Consider the following 23,283-nt stretch of genomic DNA (forward strand, 5'->3'; position numbering starts at 1 on the left):
GCAGTGAAAATAACTATGGAAAACATAATGTAAAACAAGGAGGCTCGCTAAATTTCCAAAAGAATGAACACTAGAACAAACGAAATGACAGAGAAGAAACCAACACTAATGCGATAGAGTCGAAAAACTGCAAGCACACAAAAACTTTTTGTTATCAAGTGAAAAATTAATTTTATCAATACAAAACAAAAAATGGGCCAAGAGGTAAAAAAAGCGACCTCAGCACTCACTTAGATATCTAAATTGAGAATGCAAATCAGATCAAAATTCAAATAGAGGTTACCCAGACTATGTAACCACGAGGTAAGTAACGATTTAAGTAATTCTTGTTTGCTCCTGGAACATATCAAAAATGTCGATCTAGCAAACTGGTTATCAACTCATATTAACAAACGTATGCGAAAAAATAACACGGAAAAGATACTGAATATATATCCTTTTTCCTTGAAAACTTTTTTGTTGCTAATCAAATGCAATCTCACAATAAATTCCAAAAAATAAAACCACGGACCACAAGCGCACATGGTTGAGAATGAAGCAGACAGGACAGTATTTTATTGAGATGAATTTATGAGCCAACCAAACATTTTTCAAGGTCAAAACTTTTTTGCTGACTCTGTTTTTGTTTATTAACAAAAACTAAAAACTAATCGCTGTCACTTGAACAAAATCAACAGTTGCAATTATGTCTATTGAGAAAACCAATTTAGCTCGTCAGAAATCAAAATGAACGATATGTCCAATTCTAAAGAAGCAAGTTTCAAAAAACCATATATAAACAAATGTAGTCAAATAATGCATGTAGTCAATTTAAAATTGACGAGCAGTTACCTGCTGAAAGTGATATTTTGATTAAAATATTCCAGTTGTTGGCAGAGGAAATTTTTTAAAATGAGTTTGAAGGGTAAGGCAACAAAAAACGACAGAGACACTAAAAACTGGAAAATCCGTTACATTTTTGTCAGTTGCGTGTCGGTTATAAAAAAACCATTAGCAAACTAGCTTCATCGATTCTTGAGCTTATCTTATGCCACAACTGCAATCAATGAGATCTTTCATCACTCAATCGGTAAGAAACCTTCAGAAAGAATATCTAAGGTCAAAAAACCCCAAAAAATATAAGAACGTTTACTAAAACAAACAGTTTAAAATTCATAGGTAACCTTAATTGTAAAAGAGAGACAATTTCTTCTAATCTGTTTAGAAGTCATTAGGAAATTTTAAAAAATAAGAAAACAAATTCATTTTTGGAAATTAGTAACAATAGAGTATAAGGAAACAATTGGTCAAAATTAACAAACGTTTATTGATATCACGTAGTGATAAAGTAAACAAAAGTCATTAGTTGCCGCAGACCAATTCAGACAACAGCGGGTATGCAAAATCAGGACAAAAGCAAAGTATTCAGTATATTCAATACTTCATATTTGTTCCGACCCACTTTAGTGGGGTAGGAACTATATACTCAAATGTTTTTTCTGTTCAGACAATTTTGGCCGATCGATATAATCATCGTAGAGAGTTGTGAGTGGTATCAGTAGAGAGCCTGTCCAGCGTAGAGTATTGAATTAAAATTTTTTTTGACTTTCGTTTTCTTGAGCGAGTTATCTTGGTTTAAGTTTTTGAATATTAGACCGATTTGCGTTTATTTTATTCTCATTTTCCGTATTTTTTCCAGGTTTTCGTTAATTTTTGGTAAAATATGTTAAAACATCAAACGGTAGTGTTATCTATTTTATCTCTATAGATAGGGTTGGGTTGCTGAATTGTTCCATTTGTGTTTTTGTCTACAATTCAGGCTAACATTTTTTTTTTCGAAATTCAGACTTTTTGTCGATAATGGGAGCAAATACGCTTTTTTAGCCCACTTTCTTCAAATTTGCTGAAAGTGGACACCTTGAAACTGCACTCGTATTCTTTGTGAGCTCAAAAAGAGCTGGTTGTACTCACGCCGTCCTTAAGAGTTTTCTGAGATTATTTTATTGCGAGTTCTTGGCAACTATAAACACGATAATTATGCAAAATTCATGATTTTTTTTGATAAACTGAAAAATTGGTCTCAGTCGCAACCATTTGAACAAATAAATGTGTTTCTAGCCACGCAGTAGAATCAGGGATGATTTTGAGCTGATCATGGATCTTTAGGGTTAAAAAAATTTTAGATTTCTATGGGCGCTGCCTTTTTTAAGAAAAATATTTCCGCATCCATAGTTTTTTATGTAAATTACTGGCGAGAATCTCATACCAGGACTCATTTAATGCCAGATTCGATTTAGGAAAACTGAGGCCCAATGACAGAGGCACCATGATTTCAGAGTTAGGCTTATGGTTTTTATGGCTGACCAAATGTTTTCGAAAAATTTTATGGACTTCGTATGTTTTGCTTTCATTTGTTGTGCTTTTTGTTGTCGAATGACTTAATCTCAATCAAAGGTTCTATTGGTTTTTTATGAGGTAAAAGTGAACCTGGGCGTCATTTTCGTTTGTTTTCTAATGTCTCTTATGACTGTGAATTTATTTGTTTTAGGAAAATATCGGTGAAATTTTGAATTTTTCAACTAATTTATTTTTTTTCTCAACTTCAGGCGAAGTCTCGGTAAAAAAGTGAGAAACTCATTTAATCAGAGTTATGAATTTTTGTTTTTAACGGCTCAATAATAAATTGAGGGTTTCATGGGTTTGATACTTCGAGTTTTTAAATTTTTATTTTGTGTTTTGAGCGTAATTGAATATTTTATAAGTTTATTTTATCTCCATGTCGATTTATCACATTTTTGACAGGTCCGACTGAAAGACAGGATAATTGGGATCATTGCACAAGCCTTGAGATAAGGTGTATGTGAAAATATTAATCATTTGTTTTTGTTGAATTTTTTATGCTTTTTGGCTGAGACACAGTTCTCTCGCAAAAGTTAGTGGATTTTTTTTTGTTTTTGCCAATGTTTGTCTTTCTTTTTGTTGCTGTTGTTGTTGTCGTTATCGCTGTTCTTCTTGTTGTTGTTGTTGTTGTTGCTGTTGTTGCACGACATACAACTGATGAGGATAGGTCTCAATTGCATCCCCAGGACGTTTTGAAATTTTTCAAAGGATTCGGTTTATAGCCATTTGTTTTAAAGATTTTCAAATTAAATTATTTTTTTTTCAATTGTCTCTTTCCAGCTTCTTTGTCATCAAATAATCAACCTCTTTAATCAGCAGTCTCAACTAATTGGCATCGACCAATTAGTTTTAAAAAAAATTTCGTGAATACAATACTGTTCAAAATTTGGCTCCTTTTTTGTGATGTCTAGGTAGTCGTTTCATAAGGAAGAACCGTTGAGGTTAAGATGAGAATCAAGTAATGATTTACAATTCTTGCAGATAACAACCTAAAATTATAGGGCCTTGAACACTGTGATGTCTTAAAATTAATTGTGAAGTTTGGGCTCCTCTCTTGTTTTTATTTTGTAGTCTTGTGACTTAGTCTGATTAATAACCTGCGCAATGGGCTTGATGAGGTATTGCAACCTAATTGAACAGTTTTCGAAATCTTATATGTGTTACGGTTTTTGGAAAATATTTGTTTTGAAAAACAAGTTTGGATTTTAGAGCTTCGCCATTTTTTAAATCGTTTTTTGGTCAATTTTTAGCTTATTTTCTGAAAAGAAAATAATTTGACCTATAATTTAATCTTTATAACGTTTTTAATTTCAATCGTTGTTTTGTTGGCTTTGTTAGTGCTGTTAATAAGATATTTCGTATTTTATCATTCTACATTTTAAAAGCATTTGTTTTCTTTTTAAATTATTAATGGTAGGTCCTAACATTAATGATTGGTCCCATTGGTTTTGAAATTTTGTGCAATTGGAAAATTTTGATGCTCTTAGTGACAGATTTATGGTTTTAACGGCTTCACAGCCATTTTCGCGCAAAGTTTTTTTTTGCCGGCATTTGTCTTTCTTTTTGTAGTGGTATGATGTATACTGCATAATGACAGGTCTCAATTGCTTTCTATGAAGATAAAAATGAGCATTTTGGCGTTTTCAGTTAATTGTTAATGATAATAATCAATAAGAAGTATATTGATTTCAAAAATGGAAATTTATTTTTGAACTTCGCACATTTTTGCTCTTTTTGTCGACCTGTTACCCAATCGCATTGAAGACAGGTCCAAAATCTTTTTAATGAAGTATAACTTATTTTGTTTTGTTTGGGTTTTATCTGATGCGAGTTTGATTTCATTGTTATTTTTTTAATATAGACAGCGCGTTTTGGTCGTAATTAAAGTTTGTTATTTGATTTTTTATTGTATTTTCTTGTAGTCCTATTACCAACAGGTTCCATCGGCCCTCTAGCGTGGTTTTATGGTATCCCATTAGTGGTTTATTGAACCATATGTTTGTTTGTGAAAGTTTTCGCTTCCAGTTGGTAGCCAATTGAGCCAAGAGTGTGGATGAGCGGGGTCGGAACTATGTGCGTACGCATATTACCGAGTCTCCTTGTTTATAATTAAAACTTTAATGGACTATGAAAAATGCGTACGTGATAGGCACACATTAAATGAAATGCGTTTTAATGCGTTTTCTTGTTTTTCCAGTTGCCAATTCTATAAAGTAAACAAATGATTTTTTTGAGAACGAAAATTGAGATCTAGAAATCTAGTCAGTTTTCAAATTAAAAATCAAACTGTAAAGTTTCTCAAGTAGCAACTGCATTATCATTCAGCCTGCCTGAAATCTCATTGTTTTCGATTAGACACCACAAGTTATATTTCTTTGTATATATGAGTGCAGAATTAAACAAAATGACCTCTACTTTCTTTTATAAATCTAAAATGACTATATAATTTCAAGAAGAGTTCGCACAAGCTATATAATTATACGCTAAGTTGTGAGTGAGGTATCACAGGCTTGGTAATGGCACTAAATCAACATTTTCTTCTGGCAAGTGGTTTCGCAATTCTCATATTTCTACATATATGAAACCACAAAAATAACAGAAAAAAACCTCAGTAAATCTCCAATTTGTTACAAAAGTTTGATGTTAACAATTGAAAATCAATAACAAGATCTGGCAAAATTCTACAAAAAACTAAGTTTATTACCAAGAAACAAACTTGTTTGAATGTGAAGCAGCTAGAATATCTTCATGATGAAAAAAAAACAATACAATTCGAAAATACAGTATCGAGAGGGCGTTTTCTTTTTTATATTTCGAAACCAGTTCAGCCTTCTTGAAAAATCTTTGCTGTTCAATTGATACCATCAAAAAATCCGTTATACTCTCAGTTGGCCCTGATTTTAATCGGAATACTTTATTGCTTCTGAGATACCGGCTCAACTCGGAACACCTAAAACTTCATTAATGTAACCAAGCTTATAAGTATTAGTATCCGTATTTATAAACTCTTATGTTATATAACTAATTTCATTGTACATAAGTTCATCTCCAATAGGAGAGATGTGAGTTGCGAGTTGTTAGTTGTTCTTTTTATCGCCTGTCATTTCGCAGGTAGTTACGCTAGATCGCGCATTCATATTTAAGTGAAGTGCAGACGAAACTAAAGTCGAAAAGATACAGTCGGTTCGTGGCCAAGAATAATTTCTTGAACTAAATTCTCTTTGAAAGTCAAAAGTTCACATTCAACACTGGAGCATACATACATACACATCCCCAGGGATCAACACTTACAATCCACTGTTATATTAGATAGATCATATCTACCTACAGATACTAAAGTATCCGATATAGAATCTCCTCCTCTCGGAGTAGATCTCAGACAACAACTAGCGCGGGATCACATGGCGCAGTCAGCATTAAAAACTCCTCTAGGAGTACCAGCATTCTGGGAGACAGGGGCAAGCCCACCTACAGAATGGAGCACTTGTTTCGGGACTTCGAAAATGGCAATAATGGCAAGGGACAACCTACAGGTTGACAAACTCCTGAAACTAAAGCCATCAAGAACAGAATTACCCTACCCTACACTCTCGACCTATGAAGAACAGTTTGACGGGGAAACAGCAGACAAAAAGAGACAAAGAGACCAAAGAAATGAACGCAGAAAAATGGACTGGGAAAATGAGAGTAAAAAATTAGAACAAAACGGCCCAATGATAGACAAATTCCCATGGGACGAGGCAGACCTAAAGGTCAAAAGCCTCATTTACCTCTCCCTAGGAGCGGAAGAAAATAGAACATTCCACCAAAGAAACCCGCACACTAGAATAGAGCGGTGTACCACCAACGAACTATTGCACGAGTTAACACTAACATTTACCCGACCACGAAACAGAACATTCGACCGGTTTCAATGCTTTAAGTCAATGCAACAACACAACGAATCGTTTGAAAGCTTCTATAGCCACCTTCGGGAACAAGGGGCACACTGCAAATTCGAACAACTCGAAGAGGACCTTATAAAGGACATATTCATATCAAATATGAGAAGTTCAAATATGGAAATGGAACTCCTATTGGAAACACGTACTCCACAACAGGCACTAAATTACGCCGTAAATAGAGAAAGAGGACTAGCAAACCAACAAGAAATCCTCAGATCAAACAATACAAACTGGAATACAGTCTCATATGTCCGCACAAACAGACAAAGAATTTACAACCAAAACACTCAACAAAAACCAAATCCATGCTGGAAATGCGGAGGAACTTTCTCTTGAGCTCATTTACAAATATGCCCCGCGAAAACAACCACATGCAAAATATGCAAAAAAGCAGGACACTATACATCATTGTGCACAGCAAAAATGTCAAAACGACGGCCACACAACACGCCACAGTCCGGCTCGGCACAAAACTATAAACCACCACAAACAAGAATAATAAGAAATATAAACCAAGAAAAATCAGAGAGCGAACAAATGGAGGAGAGCGTAGACGAGGAAGCGGCCCTATACATAAAAGAACTTCATGAAGACTGGGCAAACATAAATATAATCCGCCCAACACAGTTCTCCCCACAGAAAAACAACTTCATCAACAAAGAATCCAACGGAGAATTCAGGGTAGAAACAACAACCCAGTCTCACAAACTACAGTGGCTCGCAGATACTGGCTCACCTTGTTCATTTTTTAACCAAGAGAACAACAACTCCAAAAGGAGATCCAAAGTATAAGAATAGAAAAGTTCACAGAAAACACAATCTACAAATGCTTCAATAACAACAACATTGAAATCGAAGGAGTGCTCATCATCGACATAAAGTCAGGATCATGGACAGCAAAGAGCTGCAAAGTCCTCATCGTGAAAAACAAAACGAACAAAATAATGGGCAGAGACCTACTGGCAAAATTGGGGATAACACTCAACGCATCAAAGAAAACCGGTAAGCCCATCAACTTCATATCTGATCTCCAAACGGAGAAAAACATAATAAAATGGGTATTCCAAAAATATCCAAACCTATGCACTCGCCTAGGTGGTTCAAAAAACCATATTGCGAAATCGATTTTTAAATCGGAATATACTCCTTCCCAACAAAAGGTCGACGAGTCCCGTTGCACCTAATCGAGAAAGTCGAAAATGAACTCAAAAAATTATTAGATGACAAACAAATCATTAAATTAGAAAAGTGTTCAGACGAACTATTCATAAGCCCAGTAGTAATAACGGTTAATAAAGACAAATCAGTCAGATAGTTTTAGACTCCAAAAAATTGAACGACGCCATCCACAAAAACAAATAACAAATGCAAAGCATCGACCACCTAATGGACTCTGTAGCAGTGTATATATCTAAAAGAAAAAACAAGCAAGGAAAATATTTCTTCTCGAAAATAACAAAAGGAACATTAGACGAACACGAAAAAGAATTAGATAAAGTACTACATAGATTAAACGAAGAGAACCTAGCCATTAGCCTTCAAAAATGCGAGTTCGCAAAGGAACAAATAATATGGCTCGGCTTCACAATTACTCTGAATGGAGTAACCCCAACAAAACAAAAATGCGACGCAATAACAAACTTAGAAAACCCAAAAACCTTAAAACAACTTCGTTCCTTTATGGGTTGTAAACATCACCTAATTAAATTCATCCCCAATCTAGCAGAAATATCAGAGCCATTACGCCCCTTACTCTCCAAAGCAAAAGCAAAAGCACAAAATAAACTAGATTGGAAGGAACATCATACCGAAGCATTCAATCAAATCAAGGACAAAATAAAAATGATAACAGAAAATAAACATTTCGATACCACGAAACAAACCAGAGTACGTTGCGACGCAAGTAAAAAAGGCCTAGGAGCCTGCTTACAACAAAAATACGGCACCACCTGGGAAACAATAGCATTCGCCAGCCGTTTCCTAAATAATTTAGAATCACGATATAGTACCAATGAACTAGAACTACTAACGGTAGTCTGGTCAATGGAACATTTCAAATATTACCTTTGCGGATCCGAATTCATACTCCAAACGGATCACCAAGCTTTACTTACAGCACTTAAAGAAAACAGAGGAAACAAAACCTATCAAAGTAGATTGATAAGATGGGTAGATAGACTACTACCATTTCACTTTTCAGTTGAACATATACCAGGTAAAAACATGAGCTTTGCGGATTATCTCAGCAGAAATTTATCTGGAGATCCAATACCACCATCTGAAGAAGACAAAAACTTTGTGATAAATACCATAGATGAATTAAAATTTGCTCTCATACGCAATGCGCTAACTCCAATTGGAGCAACGAAAGCAACCAATCAAAACGCAGACATAAAACAAGTCAGCAATGACGTAACTAGTCCAAAACAAAATAACAATACAGCTCCAAACGCTTTTTGCCTTAATTCGATTGAGAACAAGTTACACTCTGATTCAACATATATTAATCCTCCAAATTTAAACAAAACTACACTAACAGATTGTACTAACTTAGTCGCCATTACAACAAGACAAAATCCATTACGAGATACATTTAACGTCCCAATTCGTAAAAGAAATAGAGCCCCCAATAAACGAAACAATCCCCAAGTGGAGAACCCATATTCTTTCAAAACATTCAAAACATCGAGCACCCAAACAGAATTTACCACAAACAAAGGAAAGGGCTTAGACCCACTAGCTCCAACCAAACACTCTGAACTATTTACTGCGTACAATGATCTACCAACCCCCTTATATCGGCTAAACCTGACAAAAGTCTTTAACGAAGAACTGTTATCAGAGGCGTCACAGAAAGAGTTAAAAATTATTATGAATTATGTAAAAACAGAGAATTGGGAAGATCTCAAAAAAGTAAACCCGCTTTACTACCGAATTAGAAGGGACCTTTCAGTTATCCCTACAAATTGCCTGTTATACGACAACCGATTAGTTATACCATCGCGATTAAAACAACTTGTACTGGATACAATTCACCACAATCAACCCGGCCAAGCGGAAATGCTTGCGCTCGCGAAAATGATATGGTGGCCACATATCCATTCGGAGATTGTATCCAAAGCTAAAGCCTGCAGACAATGAAGAGACAAAGCATTAATGCCTTAAAGCATTAATACCCAAAACACAATTAGTACAATTACCTAGCCTAATAGAGACAAATCAAGAAATCCAAATGGATTTCGCCGGCCTCATACCGTACAAGAACACTACACAAAATAACTATATTTTAGTTACAGTAGATCGTCTCTCACGATACCTTAACGCTGAATTATTTCATAATTGCGACACAGGCACCGCAATAGATTACCTCGAACGATACTGTAAAATAAACGGTATCCCACGGTCAATTCGCTGCGACCAAGCACAGGCGTTTAAGGCAAAAGAATTTGAAATATTCTGTAAAAACAAAAAAATCAAACTAATATTAGCTCCAGCCGGAGACCACAGGGGAACCAGAATGGTAGAGAGACTAATACAAACATTAAAACGCTGCCTGGCAGTACTAGATATCGACCCCATGTGGAGCACCGAAACCCTAAGTGCTAGAATAGCAAGCATAATCGAAAACATACGCCTCATTCCCAATGAAACCACGAAAGTTACTCCATTCGAGGCACACTTTGGCAGAAAGCCAAACACAGAATTATCCAATATGCTAACTAAACCATCTACCAAAAACTTATCTTATAAACAACTTAAAAGTAAATGTTTAGACAAGAAATTGCTACGCCACGATGCGCTGACACAAGAAGAAATGTGGAGAAGGGACGGGAGCTCAGAAGATGAATTGGACATCCAATACAACACACAAAGCGCTTCCCCCACACACTTAGACTCAGACGATTCTGAAAATCAACCACTGATTTCCAAATCACCAAGTAAGATAAGCCCCTCAGAACTACATTTCTCCATAGGAGATAAAACAACAAAAATAATATACAACAAACGTAACGTAGCGCGTAAATCAATTGCTAGAAAAACGAAAGAACCAAGAAACACACTAGCACCCCAATGGAATATTATACAAGATGGCACAATAACAAATTTTACGCCAAACACCATAACAATTGATACTCCAATAAGAAAAAACACGGTAATAAGGAAGAACGACATAGCAACTGCTACAGAAACCAAGCCACAACCAGAAACAAAACCACGCTTAATCCACATGGTCACATGTAAAACAATAGGCGAATATAGAAGAAATCAAGAAAAAATCAAAAAATTCTGTTTAGAAGAAGCCAAACAAGCCAAAAGGATCAGCACAACCGTACCAACGAGAAGTCATCCAACAACAAACGAACCCCAAGAAATTCCAGGACCATCACGAATGCCAAGTCAACAAACAACGAGCGCCCCCAAACGGACACGAGCAGACTTCGAGGACATCAACAAATCCAAAAAGAGGAATTCCAAGAAGGAAACGACAAACACAAAATGGTCAAAAGAGAAAATAATAAAACTTGCAAGAAAAATCAAAGGGAGCAACAACACCCAAAAGGCAACAAAAAACCAAAGATCAAACAGAGCACTTCAGTCCAAAGCTTTAACGAAAAAGCAAAGCAGGCAGCACTAAAACATTCACTGACTGCCTCTACAAGGAGAATCCAATCGGCAACATCGGACACGGACACAAATAGGTCCTTTCTCAAATTCAACACACACACCCCTCAACCACCATCGATCCAAATATTCAACGTCGACACTGACCTACCAGGAACTGCTCCTTTCGAAATCATAACAAGTAATGATCCCACTGACTTCATGGAAACAAGCCCAATGAGCCCTAAAGCCCAAAGACCCCAACTAATCGCAAATTCATCACTCGACGACAACAATCCAAGTAACAACGACCAACATCTCGAATTCAACAAATCCACAGAGAAAACAGACAAAATTGTGGAAAAAATCAACACAATCAACGCTGTAAAAGAACATCGAGAACAAACAGAAACTATCCATAGCCCAGAGCCACAAGTGATTTACTTAGACTCCTCAAACTCCCCAAACGAAGCAGACTACACACAACCGTCACAACTGGAGCAAGCCCCAAATGGAGACAAGGCCATCTCGGAACTACAACAACCAAGTACATCGAACAAGGAAGAGCTGCCAGAGCACCCACAGGTAGAGATACAGAAGAGCCCAGCCAGCTCACTGATATATAATACGCCCCCATCATCACCCCAACCGGACACCATTTCAGACCTCGACGAGGAGGATATTAAAGCACTCAACGAAATCCAATAAATTGGATTTCTCCCGTAGGGGGGGGGGGGAAGTGAGATACCGGCTCCACTCGGAACACCGAAAACTTCATTACTGTAACCAAGCTTATAAGTGTTTGTATCCGTATTTATAAACTCTTATGTTATATAACTAATTTCATTGTACATAAGTTCATCTCCAATAGGAGAGATGTGAGTTGCGAGTTGTTAGTTGTTCATTTTATCGCCTGTCATTTAGCAGGTAATTACGCTAGATCGCGCGTTCACACTTGTGTGAAGTGCAGACGAAACTAAAGCCGAAAAGATACAGTCGGTTCGTGGCCAAGAATAAATTCTTGAACTAAATTCTCTTTGAAAGTCAAAAGTTCACATTCAACACTGGAGCATACATACATACACATCCCCAGGGATCAACACTTACAATCCACTGTTATATTAGATAGATCATATCTACCTACAGATACTAAAGTATCCGATATAGAATCTCCTCCTCTCGGAGTAGATCTCAGACAACAACTAGCGCGGGATCACAGCTTCAATTGTGAACAAGTGAACGTAACCGAAAAACCAACTGAAAGAAAAATTAATCTTAGACGAAGCTATCCAAAATTGTACAAAAAATTGACGTCCTTTTAAAATTCGTTTGTATTTTCAGCTAACAATTGAATAAAAAAAGATTCAGTTTAGCTCAATTTTGACTTGTGGACACTTTAACAAATGAGATGCAAGTGAAAGACGGCAAAACAGACGAAAGCGGTGAGAACTCAAAATTCACGTATATTTTTTGAAAACCTTTAGCGCGGGTATAGATAATAGACAAGCTATGAACTATAGTCATTGATAAGTTTAGTTTTTTAGTTTGGAAAACATCGCTTAGTTAAAACTACAAAATAAAATTACAAAGCAAAACATCTACAAACAAACTTGTTTTTTTTACTAAAACAAATAAATTTCAGGAATACCAAAAACTACGAACTAAACTTTAGTTACTTTCATTCAGACTGCGTAAAATTTAAGTGAGACCTGTCATTTTTGGGATTTTTGGCAGTACAAGGAAGAACAAAAAACATTTTTTTTCAAAACCTATCTTGAAGAACAATTTTGGTGTCAAAGTCAACAAAATCCTTAGTTGTCCCAGACCAATTCAGGTATTAGCATATATTCGTGATTAAGACAAACGCACTGCATATATAATAATTCGCCAGAAAGTCTCAAGAAAAAATAAAAAATATAGGACAAGTGGCCGCAAAAGTAAAAACACCGAAATTTCTCTAACAACCCAAAAATCTAAGTCCAAAACCAAACGTGTGTTGTTCTAAGAAAAACCACGATAAGACCAAATATAGCCTCAATATCGCTTCAGGGTTTCTAGAAACCGTAAATATTGAATATGGAAACATTACTTTGCATTTTTGAAAGGTCCCAAAATGTGATTAAAATCAGTTCAAAAAACTAAACCTCGAAAAATCCGCGAAAAGGACAAAATTTTGATTTTTTTTCTTTTCAGACGCGCTTGACCGGCTTACTAGTGATACCACTCACACTCTCTAAGATAAATATATCAATCGACTATATCATTATTGACTGAACAAAAAACCAGTTGTGCATATAGTTCCTCCCTTCACCCCCACAAGTGGGGTCGGAACAATTACTGCAATTCACCGCAACTCTTCCAGACAAAAATTAACCTTTATGTACTTTTTGAGGCACTACCGTGAATAACATTTAAATACGAAGTTAATGTTGCAGAGGTTGCGATTACAAACCAGGCGATCGCAGTTTGAAAAGGGCTGAACTGAAACCGTTGCAGTGAATTAACGATTTTTTAATCGTTTGTACTACTAAAAGATAAAAAAAATTGTAGTTTTGAAAAAAAGAAATACAGGGAAGGTCTGATTTTGTGGCAGTTATCCTATAAGGGTTCGCTTATAATCGTTTTCTCTACTTTGTTGAGTAGAAACAATGATAGACATCGTGCCTTTTATTTTTAAAAAGCAATTATTATCATATAATTTTTGGTTCAAATTCCAAAGAAAGAGTCTGTACCTTGAAGTAAAATGTTGAATTTGGTTCTAATTTGTCAATTCTGAGCTCAAAGTGATCCAAATTAGCCCGTTTGACTTCTTGAGTGACATATCTGGATCCAGACTCACTCATATCCGGGATATCCATGTTGTACAGGTTGGTTCTGTAGATTGTGCTTGAAACAGACTCGTACGTTTTGCCGTATTTAATCTCGTATTGGTCTATTAGCCCATTCGGATGTTCAGGTTTGTCCCAAGCGAGTGTGATTGAGTTCAAATCGGAACAGGTTAGTTCCAGCCCCTCTGGTTTGGATGACACTGAAAATAGACATAAGTAGTCATAGTTTTAAGAAATTCCTCGCCTGTGTATGTTTGAAAGCACCATACCTTGTGTGCAACATTGTGTGCAACATTGTGTGCGTTCAAAAATGGTCTGGGTTATAAACGAGGACAAACGAAAACCTCGACATGGGCCAGTGAGTCAACATATTAGATATGTTCTCAAGAATGCCAATGTTAATTTGTTCTGAAAATGCCAAGATAAAACCATCAAATCTCAAAGTAATCACAGATCCTCATAAAAATAACCACTCTTGTTAGTTCTTGCTAAGATTTTAACAAGTATGATGTCAAAATAAGGTCAAGCAATTGATGGAAAATAATACAAATAGAATGCAATTTCATAAATGTCCATGAATTCATATATAACCGGCAGGGTAGAACGTACTAATTAGTTGCTAGTTGAAAAAAAAAATTTTGAGCATGCCTTCAAAAATCTTGAATTTTCAGAAAGTGCCGTATATTCACTGCAGCACTTTCTTTTTCCCGAATTTAACCGAAGTTAAACATTTACATGTTAATCTAAATAATGGAGATCACTTAGTAGCATGTGTAAAAATATAAGGAGAGTTAATGTTTCATGCTTGGCTGTTAGCTGTTAAACGACGAAGTAAGACCTGAAAAGTCCCAGTTTTCGGTTCAATTGAACCATTTTATGCTGCGTTCTCAAAAATTCTGTTTAAACTGTTTTCTCAAACTTTTTATTGACAGCAGGTGTTTCTCTAATATACTTTTGAGAGTCAAGAAGGCAGATTCTGGATGAAAAAAAATTGCTCACACATGAAAAGTCCCAGTTTTCGGTTCAATGGAACCATTTTATGCTGAGTTCTCAAAAATTCTGTTTAAACTGTTTTCTCAAACTTTTTATTGACGGCAGGTGTTTCTCTAATATACTTTTGAGAGTCAAGAAGGCAGATTCTGGATGAAAAAAATTGCTCACACATGAAACCAAAAACAGTGTTTTCAGAAAAAACATTTAAAAACATTTGAAGCTACAGAGCTGTTTTAAAGCATGGCAATTTGTAACGAACAATTATTTCACTTAACAGGTGTTTTCTCAGAATCAAGAAAGTACTTTACAGAAATGTTTTCATGCAGACCGATGATCTACGACAAAAAAATTTGCGTTACGTAACACTGCTTTGTAATGCTGCTTCAAGTACTCACAATTGATGCAAAAATAAGTGTAGTAATTTTTCTTAGTTGATATAAAGTTAATTATATAATAGAAGAATAAAAAATTTGGAAGGATTGTGAAGATAGAAGCCGTCAGCCTTAAAAATTAAAATTTTATAGCAAAATTTTGTATTCTAGGTGCTCAGATTAATTAATATACCAGTTTCAAATTGTTTAACAGTCACATTGTCCATACAGTCAAAATTTTTATTATGAACAATATCGGACCAGAAGTTTCTGTTTTCCTTCGAAAAGGAATCAAGCGAAAAATAAGTTTATATTACAGTACTTAATTTAAATTTACATAAAAAGTTTTAAAATTTCATTTATAACTGAAATCTTAAATTCTGACCCATTTCACTGAGCACTTCACGATGAGAACAATTCGATACAATGAGAAAAGTGGGGGAAAATAAAGCTAACTTTAAATTGGCTCATAAATTTCATGTAAAAATTTTCAGCAAATTTCCTCCAAAAAACGCAAACAGCTCGAAACAAATTAATTAAAAGCATATTGCGCATCTCAGTAGAAAATAAAAGAAAAGTTAAAAATGAAAGCTGATCTAACAACAAGGAATCATTATTATCAAATTAGTAGTTCCCAAACAAGTATAAAATACACAGGTTCAGAATTTCATATTTGGAAGTCTTAATAACTTTCTGAAAACAATGCAATTTTTTATTCGAAGTTCGAATCTTAATATTTGTTATCAAAAGTTGCAGAACTATGGTTCAAGCTGTTGCGTTGATGTGCAAAAGTTTGATACAACATGTTATATATTGATATATCTACCATGGTTTTGATACGCGCTCGGTCAATAATGACCTTGACCAATTAGTTTTATTTTTGAGTCGTTAATTATAATTCTGGCCCCAATTTTGGGGCGAGGAACCATAAATTCAATTGAGTTACACTTTGCTCAGTCAATTGTGACCGATCAGTATACTTATTGCAAGCTTTTCCTATTTCGTTTTTTTGACGATTTATCAAGGTTTAAAGTTTTTGAGAACAACGGATAATTTTTAGTATTTTTGTTCACATTTTTTGAAAATTTTCTTTCTAAATTTGTTTACAGAAATTAAAATGTGCGCAGTAACGACATTGCTTCCATTTTATCAGGATAAAGACTTTTTATTTTAAAAAATAACCTAGCACAAAATCAGTTATTTTAAGCTGAAACTACGAACACTTCTCAAAAAGACTTTCTTGGAGCCTGCACCAAGAATTTTATTTATTTCCAGATTTTATGAATTGCTTTGCCCAATTTCTGGCCTGTTCACGCTTTTTTTCAACTTTTTGATGTCAATGGGAAAGGTGTTTTGATTGGTGATTCCGAACATGCTTGAATACTGAAAGGAACAAAAAATGAGTAGATTAAAAGAGAAATCCTTTTGAAATTAAAAAATTGGTTTAGAGAGTATTTGTTTTCCTTTCCGGCTATTCGACTTCTGCTATTGCTGTTTTCTTTATTGCGTAAATGTTGATAAAAGTAGTGGTAGATGCGTTCTAATTGTGCACTGATGATATTGTTTGAATCGATCTATTGAAAAACAAAGATTTTGACTTCATTAACTTTCATCAAAAACGTTTGGCCAATTACTGATTTTTGACCATAAACTTAGATTAGTTGCATTTTATTGACTTTTGAATTTTCTCTTTAATGATATTTTCCCTAAGTTTGAATTATGTCAAAGAAAACCTATATATAGTTTCAAATTACTGGTTCTCGTTGGGCTTTTGGTAGTTGCATTGGCCTTCTTTGGAGGCAAAAATGGACCTATATAAAATTATCAGGCGATAGCTAAAAGTTTATACGACTTTAACTTAGTTTATTGATAAAAACAATTATGGATTATTTAATTCTGCCCCTTCTTCGGTCCCCTTAATGACATCATATTTTTGACAAAAAGTAGCAGAATTTGTTCAATGGTTTGTGATTTCATCTTATTGTTTTTCGACATCGATATTCTGCTTGTTTTTAAATTTCAGTAGATCTTCCATGTTTGCGCATTTTGTTTGTTTTGTTGTTCCACTTAAACAATTTTTAACCTCAATAAAAACAGGTTGTTCTTCCTTCCGTTAAAAAAATTTAATTTTTTTTCTGTTGTGTGCTCATAACCTTTACTGAGAAACATTTTCCCAGATTATGTAAAAAGTTTTAGAATATTCCCTTCATTTGTTATTATGCACCCGCCTTGATGCTATTTTTGGCACTCTGTGGCTTTCTGGAGATAGCAAACAGTCTTAGTTGTTCTGCATTTATTAAATGATATGAAGTAGTGAAAGAGTCTATTAATTGGTTACACGTCCCATCAACTTTGAAGCCAAAAGTTTTTCAATAGTCAGATTTTCGTCGTTTTTGTTGCCTTATTTCTCAATGTTTCCATTAAGTTGGTGTTTATGTTTATAAAATAACTCGTAGTGTGTGTTTATTCAGCCTGTTCAATTGCTTTTGACCTTTTTAACATATTTATTTTTCGAAGAAAAGAGATTTTTCGTTTTTCAATTACTTTTCTACTTCTTGTATTTGTTTTGTCGTATTTAAGGTCATATGTGTTACTCATCAAAACTATATCACACTAAAAACATTGAAAGTGAACTCATTAGTTATTCCTTTTTTCTGTGTTTATTTCGTTTTCTTACTTAGTCGTCCTCCTCGAATTATGTTACGTACATCTAATCGCCATAATCGGTCAAAGGGCAGCTGGTTTCTATGTGAGTTTTTAGGTCAATTGCGTGATATGTATTTTGATCATGCGTTAGTTTTCTCACGCAGTAAAATGACATCTGAACCTTTTTTTTGGATCTAACTCGTGAATGCAAAGTTCAATTGGAAAGAAATAGAGTCCCTCCAAGCTAAATATTTATAAGGGAAGGTTACTCGAGAAAGGGTTTGAAATTTGATTTGAATATTATAGAGTTCGAATGCAGTCTTATTTTTTGTTTGGCAAGATTAGGTGTGTACTTTATAATTTATTTCTCTCCTTGAATTTTGATTTCATTTTTCCGCAGGTCATCAAGATTTGCTCAGGCCATTTTTGTCCATTCCAGGGAAATAAAAAATAACCTCAATGGGGTAGGCGTCTGCCCGTACTTGAGAATCCATAAAGTTTTAAAATACAAAGCATGAAATACTCTGTATTATGATGAAGTTATCCTATCTCTGCTTCATGTATTAGGGAATTAAGCCGCGTACTAGTAGGAGCGGTGTGGGAAAAATAAAAATTATAAGCACATTACCGAGACTCTTTGCTCGGATTAAGCAATCAAAATGATGCAAAAGTTGCATTTGTCATGACTTACTTGACTCGCTGGTTTGGACGTTAACAGTGTGACTCCATTGACCCCTGGTGGTTGTGCCTGCTATGGACAGCACTGGCCTGACTCTGAAATAGTACTGGGTGAAGGGACTCAGACCATCCTCAGTGTGTGTCTCCCCATCTTCCGTGCCTGCAAACAATTAAACTTAAACAAAATTTGACCATGCACTTTCATGCCGTAGAAGTGTGTGGAAAGAAGGCAATGCAAAGTTAAGATGCGTCAAATGAAAGATTATCCGTTGCCAAAATAAACAAAAGTTGAGCATAACCTCCTTCATTAGAGCTACGAATACGTTTCTCTGCTTTGCCATTTTTCTCTTGTCCTCAAAATGCAGGATGGTGAATATCAGACAACCTGCCAGCCCTATTCCGAGCACCATTTTCAGGAAAGTAGCAACTTACGCTGGCAAGTGTAGCCAACACCAAAAGTATTTCATCATTAGCACATAAATTGTTACATATTTTTAACGTTTTGAATTGCTGCGTCATAACCACAGTATCTTGACACACAGTATATTTTTCAGTAAACGAATGGATCTATAACAACTGCAAAGATAAAACATTTGTGCAATTGTTGTAACAAATCTTGAATGATAATTTCTTCAATTTCGCAAAAAAAGCATTCGATTGTTGTTTCCATTTGAATTGTCCGTGTTTTCCTCGTACTAGTTGACATTTGAGGTCTAAACAGAACGACTGAAACCCATTTTTCAATTAAAAAAGACTTACACGTTTTCAAATTTTGCGTCAGGTTAAAAATTTTTCTGTTAAAACTAACATAAAAAAGCATCGTCAGAAAACAGACGGGTTCTTATTCATGAACTGAATTTAAACTTTTTACACTGCTTGCGTAAGAGCATAGTGAAATCCGCGTTCGAAAAATCTTTTCCATTTCAGATTAAAACTCACGTAATATTTTTAATTCTTTCCAGAAAAAAAAAACTAGCGAAAAAACAACCAAATTGTTAACAAAATTACTGACCAAGAATCAGGAGAGATTCCATTGGAGCGGCATAGTTTCAAAGATACAATTATAATAAATAATTCCCCTTTGCAGCCCGGTAACTCTAATGTATCAGATCGAAGTATATTTTTCTTTTACAAATGTTTAATTTAATCGCTGAGCTCGGACGCAATCAACGCTTGTTATCCCTTGGGTAATTGGATGGGTAACGCCCCCCCAAGCGGTAATTGTCAAATTTATTTATTACAACGACAATTTGAGTAACACAATTGTCAATCAATGCTTGCCAATTTAAAAATCCCCCCAAAACGGTAGACCTGTATATATTGAAAAGAGCCTCCCGCAACATGATTTGGAAAATCAGATGCGTGCTAACAAGTTGGGTTTGTTAACAACAATCAACAACTGCAACATAAAACTGTTTTTAATATCTGATAATAGACACTTGACAAAACCTATTGATAGTATTAAAGCCTTTGACGATCTCAAATCCGACGCAACAAAAAATCTGCTTTACAAGATAACCAGCATAACAACATGAACAAAAATCTAATTACAAATCAACAGCGGAACAAACCACCTGGAAATTTAATTAATTTTGATAAATGTGATCAAGTCGATCATCTGGGAGCAACCTTGGTGGGACAAAAACTTAATTACAACAAAAAGATTCCCAATTAATAATTGTCCACTCATTGAAAAAAAGACTTGAAAAAAATAAGAGCAGTATATCTATTGTTTGCATCCTCTTTTTGACAACAATTTTTTTATCAAGTAGTTGGACAATCATCAATGACTTGGAAATGTGAAAACCATTAAGTTTTTTTATATATAAACGTGCAATCCTTGAGATCACATCCTGAGCTTTTTTGTGCACAAAAAGAATCACCAAAAACCAAAGCAGCTGTATTTGCGCTATGCAAAACCTGGCCCACTATAAGGACGCTTAGATATGTATTCTAAATCAGGGTACCAATCATTGCTAGTAGAAAACAGAAAAAAAAGTAGGAGACGTAGGTTTTTTGTGCGAGGAGACCATAAATTTTTGCTTTCGATTTTGAGGAACACCTTGAACATCTGCTCTTTACAATTAAAAACGGGAAAGAATGCACAATGTTTCGTGTTTTATACAGGCCCTCCTCCGCGAATAATAAATCATACGTTGAAAATTTTCAAAAACTGCTGTTCAAAATAAATGTAGTGACGGATGAAACATTTATATGTGGTGATTTCAACAAAGATATTGCTGACCTGTGCCTTCAATATTGCGACAAAATGATTAGATCATTTGATTTTAAAGTGGAAAACACCGAGACCACAAGAGTAACCAATTTGACATGCAATTGTATTGATCATGTTGTATCAAAAATTTTGAAAAAAGTGCTGACACTGAAATGGACTTTTAGCTATCATTAAACTCTGCTAATTGCATTGAGGTTGTCTTTGGTATCCTTTCAAAATCATAATTTTTTCGTTAGCCGCAAGTTTTAAATACTTTAAAACAGAACAATTTTTTTCTATCTTCTCCAACATAAATTAGGCGAAACGGATGAAGATGATCTCGAACGCTCTGCGTGCCAAAAACAAACTGGTGCTCATAGATCACCCATATATTTATTTAGAGTGATGAAAAGGAAATTCGTTTCAAACAAATACCGAATTTGAGCACAAAATCCATACTAAAGGCTCGCAAATATCACTGTGATCAAAATTTGTGCCCATCTAGAGATCCATCAAAGAAGATTTTTTCCAAGAACTTTTAGTCACTTGAGAATGTAAGCCAAAAGACATCGATTTTGAAACATTGAAATCTTTTTCTGTTGTTTTAGTGAAAATTAGAGTAAAACTTATTTTAAAAAGAGATAACAGTGAGACGGATTTACCATATCACAAAACGAATTTTTTTGTTATTGCCTGTTGACCCACATTTCGGATCTTTAAAACAACAGTTTCAAACAAAAGAACTCAGCTGGTCACGGTAGAATACATAACGATCATTTTGAAGATTGTGGCACAAGTCGTTATTGCTAATATAAAATAAATTGGTCTTTAAATTGCTGAGATAACTCATCTACACGAACAAGATAATTTCAGAGACCCCTAAAACAATCGGCCCATTAAATTACTGACATCCCTAAACAATTTGTTGGAAGAAATTAGTTTAGTCGACAAACAAACGTTTATATCTACTGAGCAACCTATCGATACTTTTAAAACTACTGGAGATCTCGAATCTCACGCAACTTAAAATCTCCTTTACAAGAGAACCAGCTTATCAACCAGAAACCAATTCTAATTCCAGTTCAACGGCGGAACATATGACCCGGAGATGTAGATAATTTTGATAAATGTTATCAAGTCGATCATCTGGGAGCAACACTTGGTGGGACAGAAGCAAAAATTTAAAGACAAAAAAACTGTTCCCAGTTTATGATTGACCACTCATTGAAAAAACAAGTCTTGTAAAACTAGAAGCTGTATATCTATTGTTTTCGTCCTTTTTTGACAACAATTTAATTTTTTATCGAGTAGTTGAACAATCATCAATTACTTGGAATTGTAAAGAAACTTTTAAGTTTTTTTTTAAATAAACGTGCAATCCTTGAGATCACATTAAGAGCTTTTTCGCGCATAAATAGAATCAATAGAGACCAAAACAAATGTTTTAGCGCTATGCGAAGCCTGGCTCGCTGGTAACGGTTGCTTAGATATATATTCTATATCATGGTACCAACCATTGCTAGTGGAAAAGAAAAACGACAAAAAATAGGAGGCGTAGGTCTTTTGTGCGAAAACACCATAAGATTATACTTTTATCTTTCGAGGAATACCTTGAACAACTGCTTATTACAATTGAAAACGGGAAAACATGAACAATGTTTTGTGTCTTATACAGCCAACCCTCCGCGAACAATAAATCGTTCGTTAAAATATTTGAAAAATTGTCGTTGAAAATAAATGGAGTGAAGTATGAAACATTTATATACGGTGATTTCAGCATAGATATTACCGACTTGTACCATCAGTAAAACAACAAAATGATTAGATTATTTGATTTTAAATTAGAAAACAGCGTGTCCACAAAAGTAACCATTTTGACCAGAAAATGTATGGATGATGTTTTATCAAAAAGTTGATTAAGGTGGTCACACTGAAATCAACTATTATCTATCATTACGCTTTGCTAACTGAACTGAGGTTGTCAGTGGTATCCTTGCAAAATCATAATTTTTTCATAGCTGCAAGTTTTAAATATTTTAAAACAGATCATTTTTTTCTGTCTTCTCCAACAAAAATTAGGCCAACCGGATGAAGATGATCTCAAACGCTCTGCGTGCCAAAACAAACTCATGCTCATAGATCAGCCATATATTTTTTCATTATGATGAAAATGAAATTCGTATCAAACAAATACCGAATTTGAGCACAAAATCCATACTAAAGGCTCGCAAATATCACTGTGATCAAAATTTGTGTCTATCTAGTGATCCTTTAAGAAAAATTTTTTCAAAGAACTTTTAGTCAATTGAGAATGTCAGCAAAAAGACATCGATGAGGAAACATTGAACATTTTTTCTTTTGTTTTAGGGAAAAACAGAGTAGCACATATTTTAAAGAGAGATAACAGTGAGACGGATTTACCATATAACGAAACGAATTTTTTTTTGTTATTTCCTGTTGACGCATTTGAAATCTTTAAAACAACAATTTCAAACAAAAGAACTCAGCTGGTCACGGTGGAATGCATAACAAACATTTTGAAGATTGCGGCGCTAGCCGTTATTGCTAATATAAAATAAATTGGTGTTTAAATTGCTGAAATAACTCATCTACAGAAAAACGATAAA

The 23,283-nt window shown here is 34.8% G+C and overlaps 1 protein-coding gene across 3 annotated transcripts in view; it reads right to left on the minus strand.

Annotated features, from left to right (window-relative positions):
• Positions 1-23,283, minus strand: part of LOC142344702 (angiopoietin-1 receptor-like) — a 207,186-nt gene that overhangs the window by 22,969 nt on the left and 160,934 nt on the right. For all 3 annotated transcript variants that reach the window (XM_075396570.1, XM_075396569.1, XM_075396571.1), the window contains 2 exons: positions 18,455-18,601; positions 13,658-13,953 (listed from right to left, as the gene is read on the minus strand). In XM_075396570.1, coding sequence (XP_075252685.1) covers positions 13,658-13,953; positions 18,455-18,601 — 443 coding nt within the window. The remainder of the gene's footprint in view (positions 1-13,657; positions 13,954-18,454; positions 18,602-23,283) is intronic.

The sequence above is a fragment of the Convolutriloba macropyga genome, chromosome 8 (assembly GCF_964194025.1).
Source record: "Convolutriloba macropyga chromosome 8, txConMacr16.3, whole genome shotgun sequence".
In the NCBI taxonomy this organism is placed as follows: domain Eukaryota; kingdom Metazoa; phylum Xenacoelomorpha; order Acoela; family Convolutidae; genus Convolutriloba; species Convolutriloba macropyga.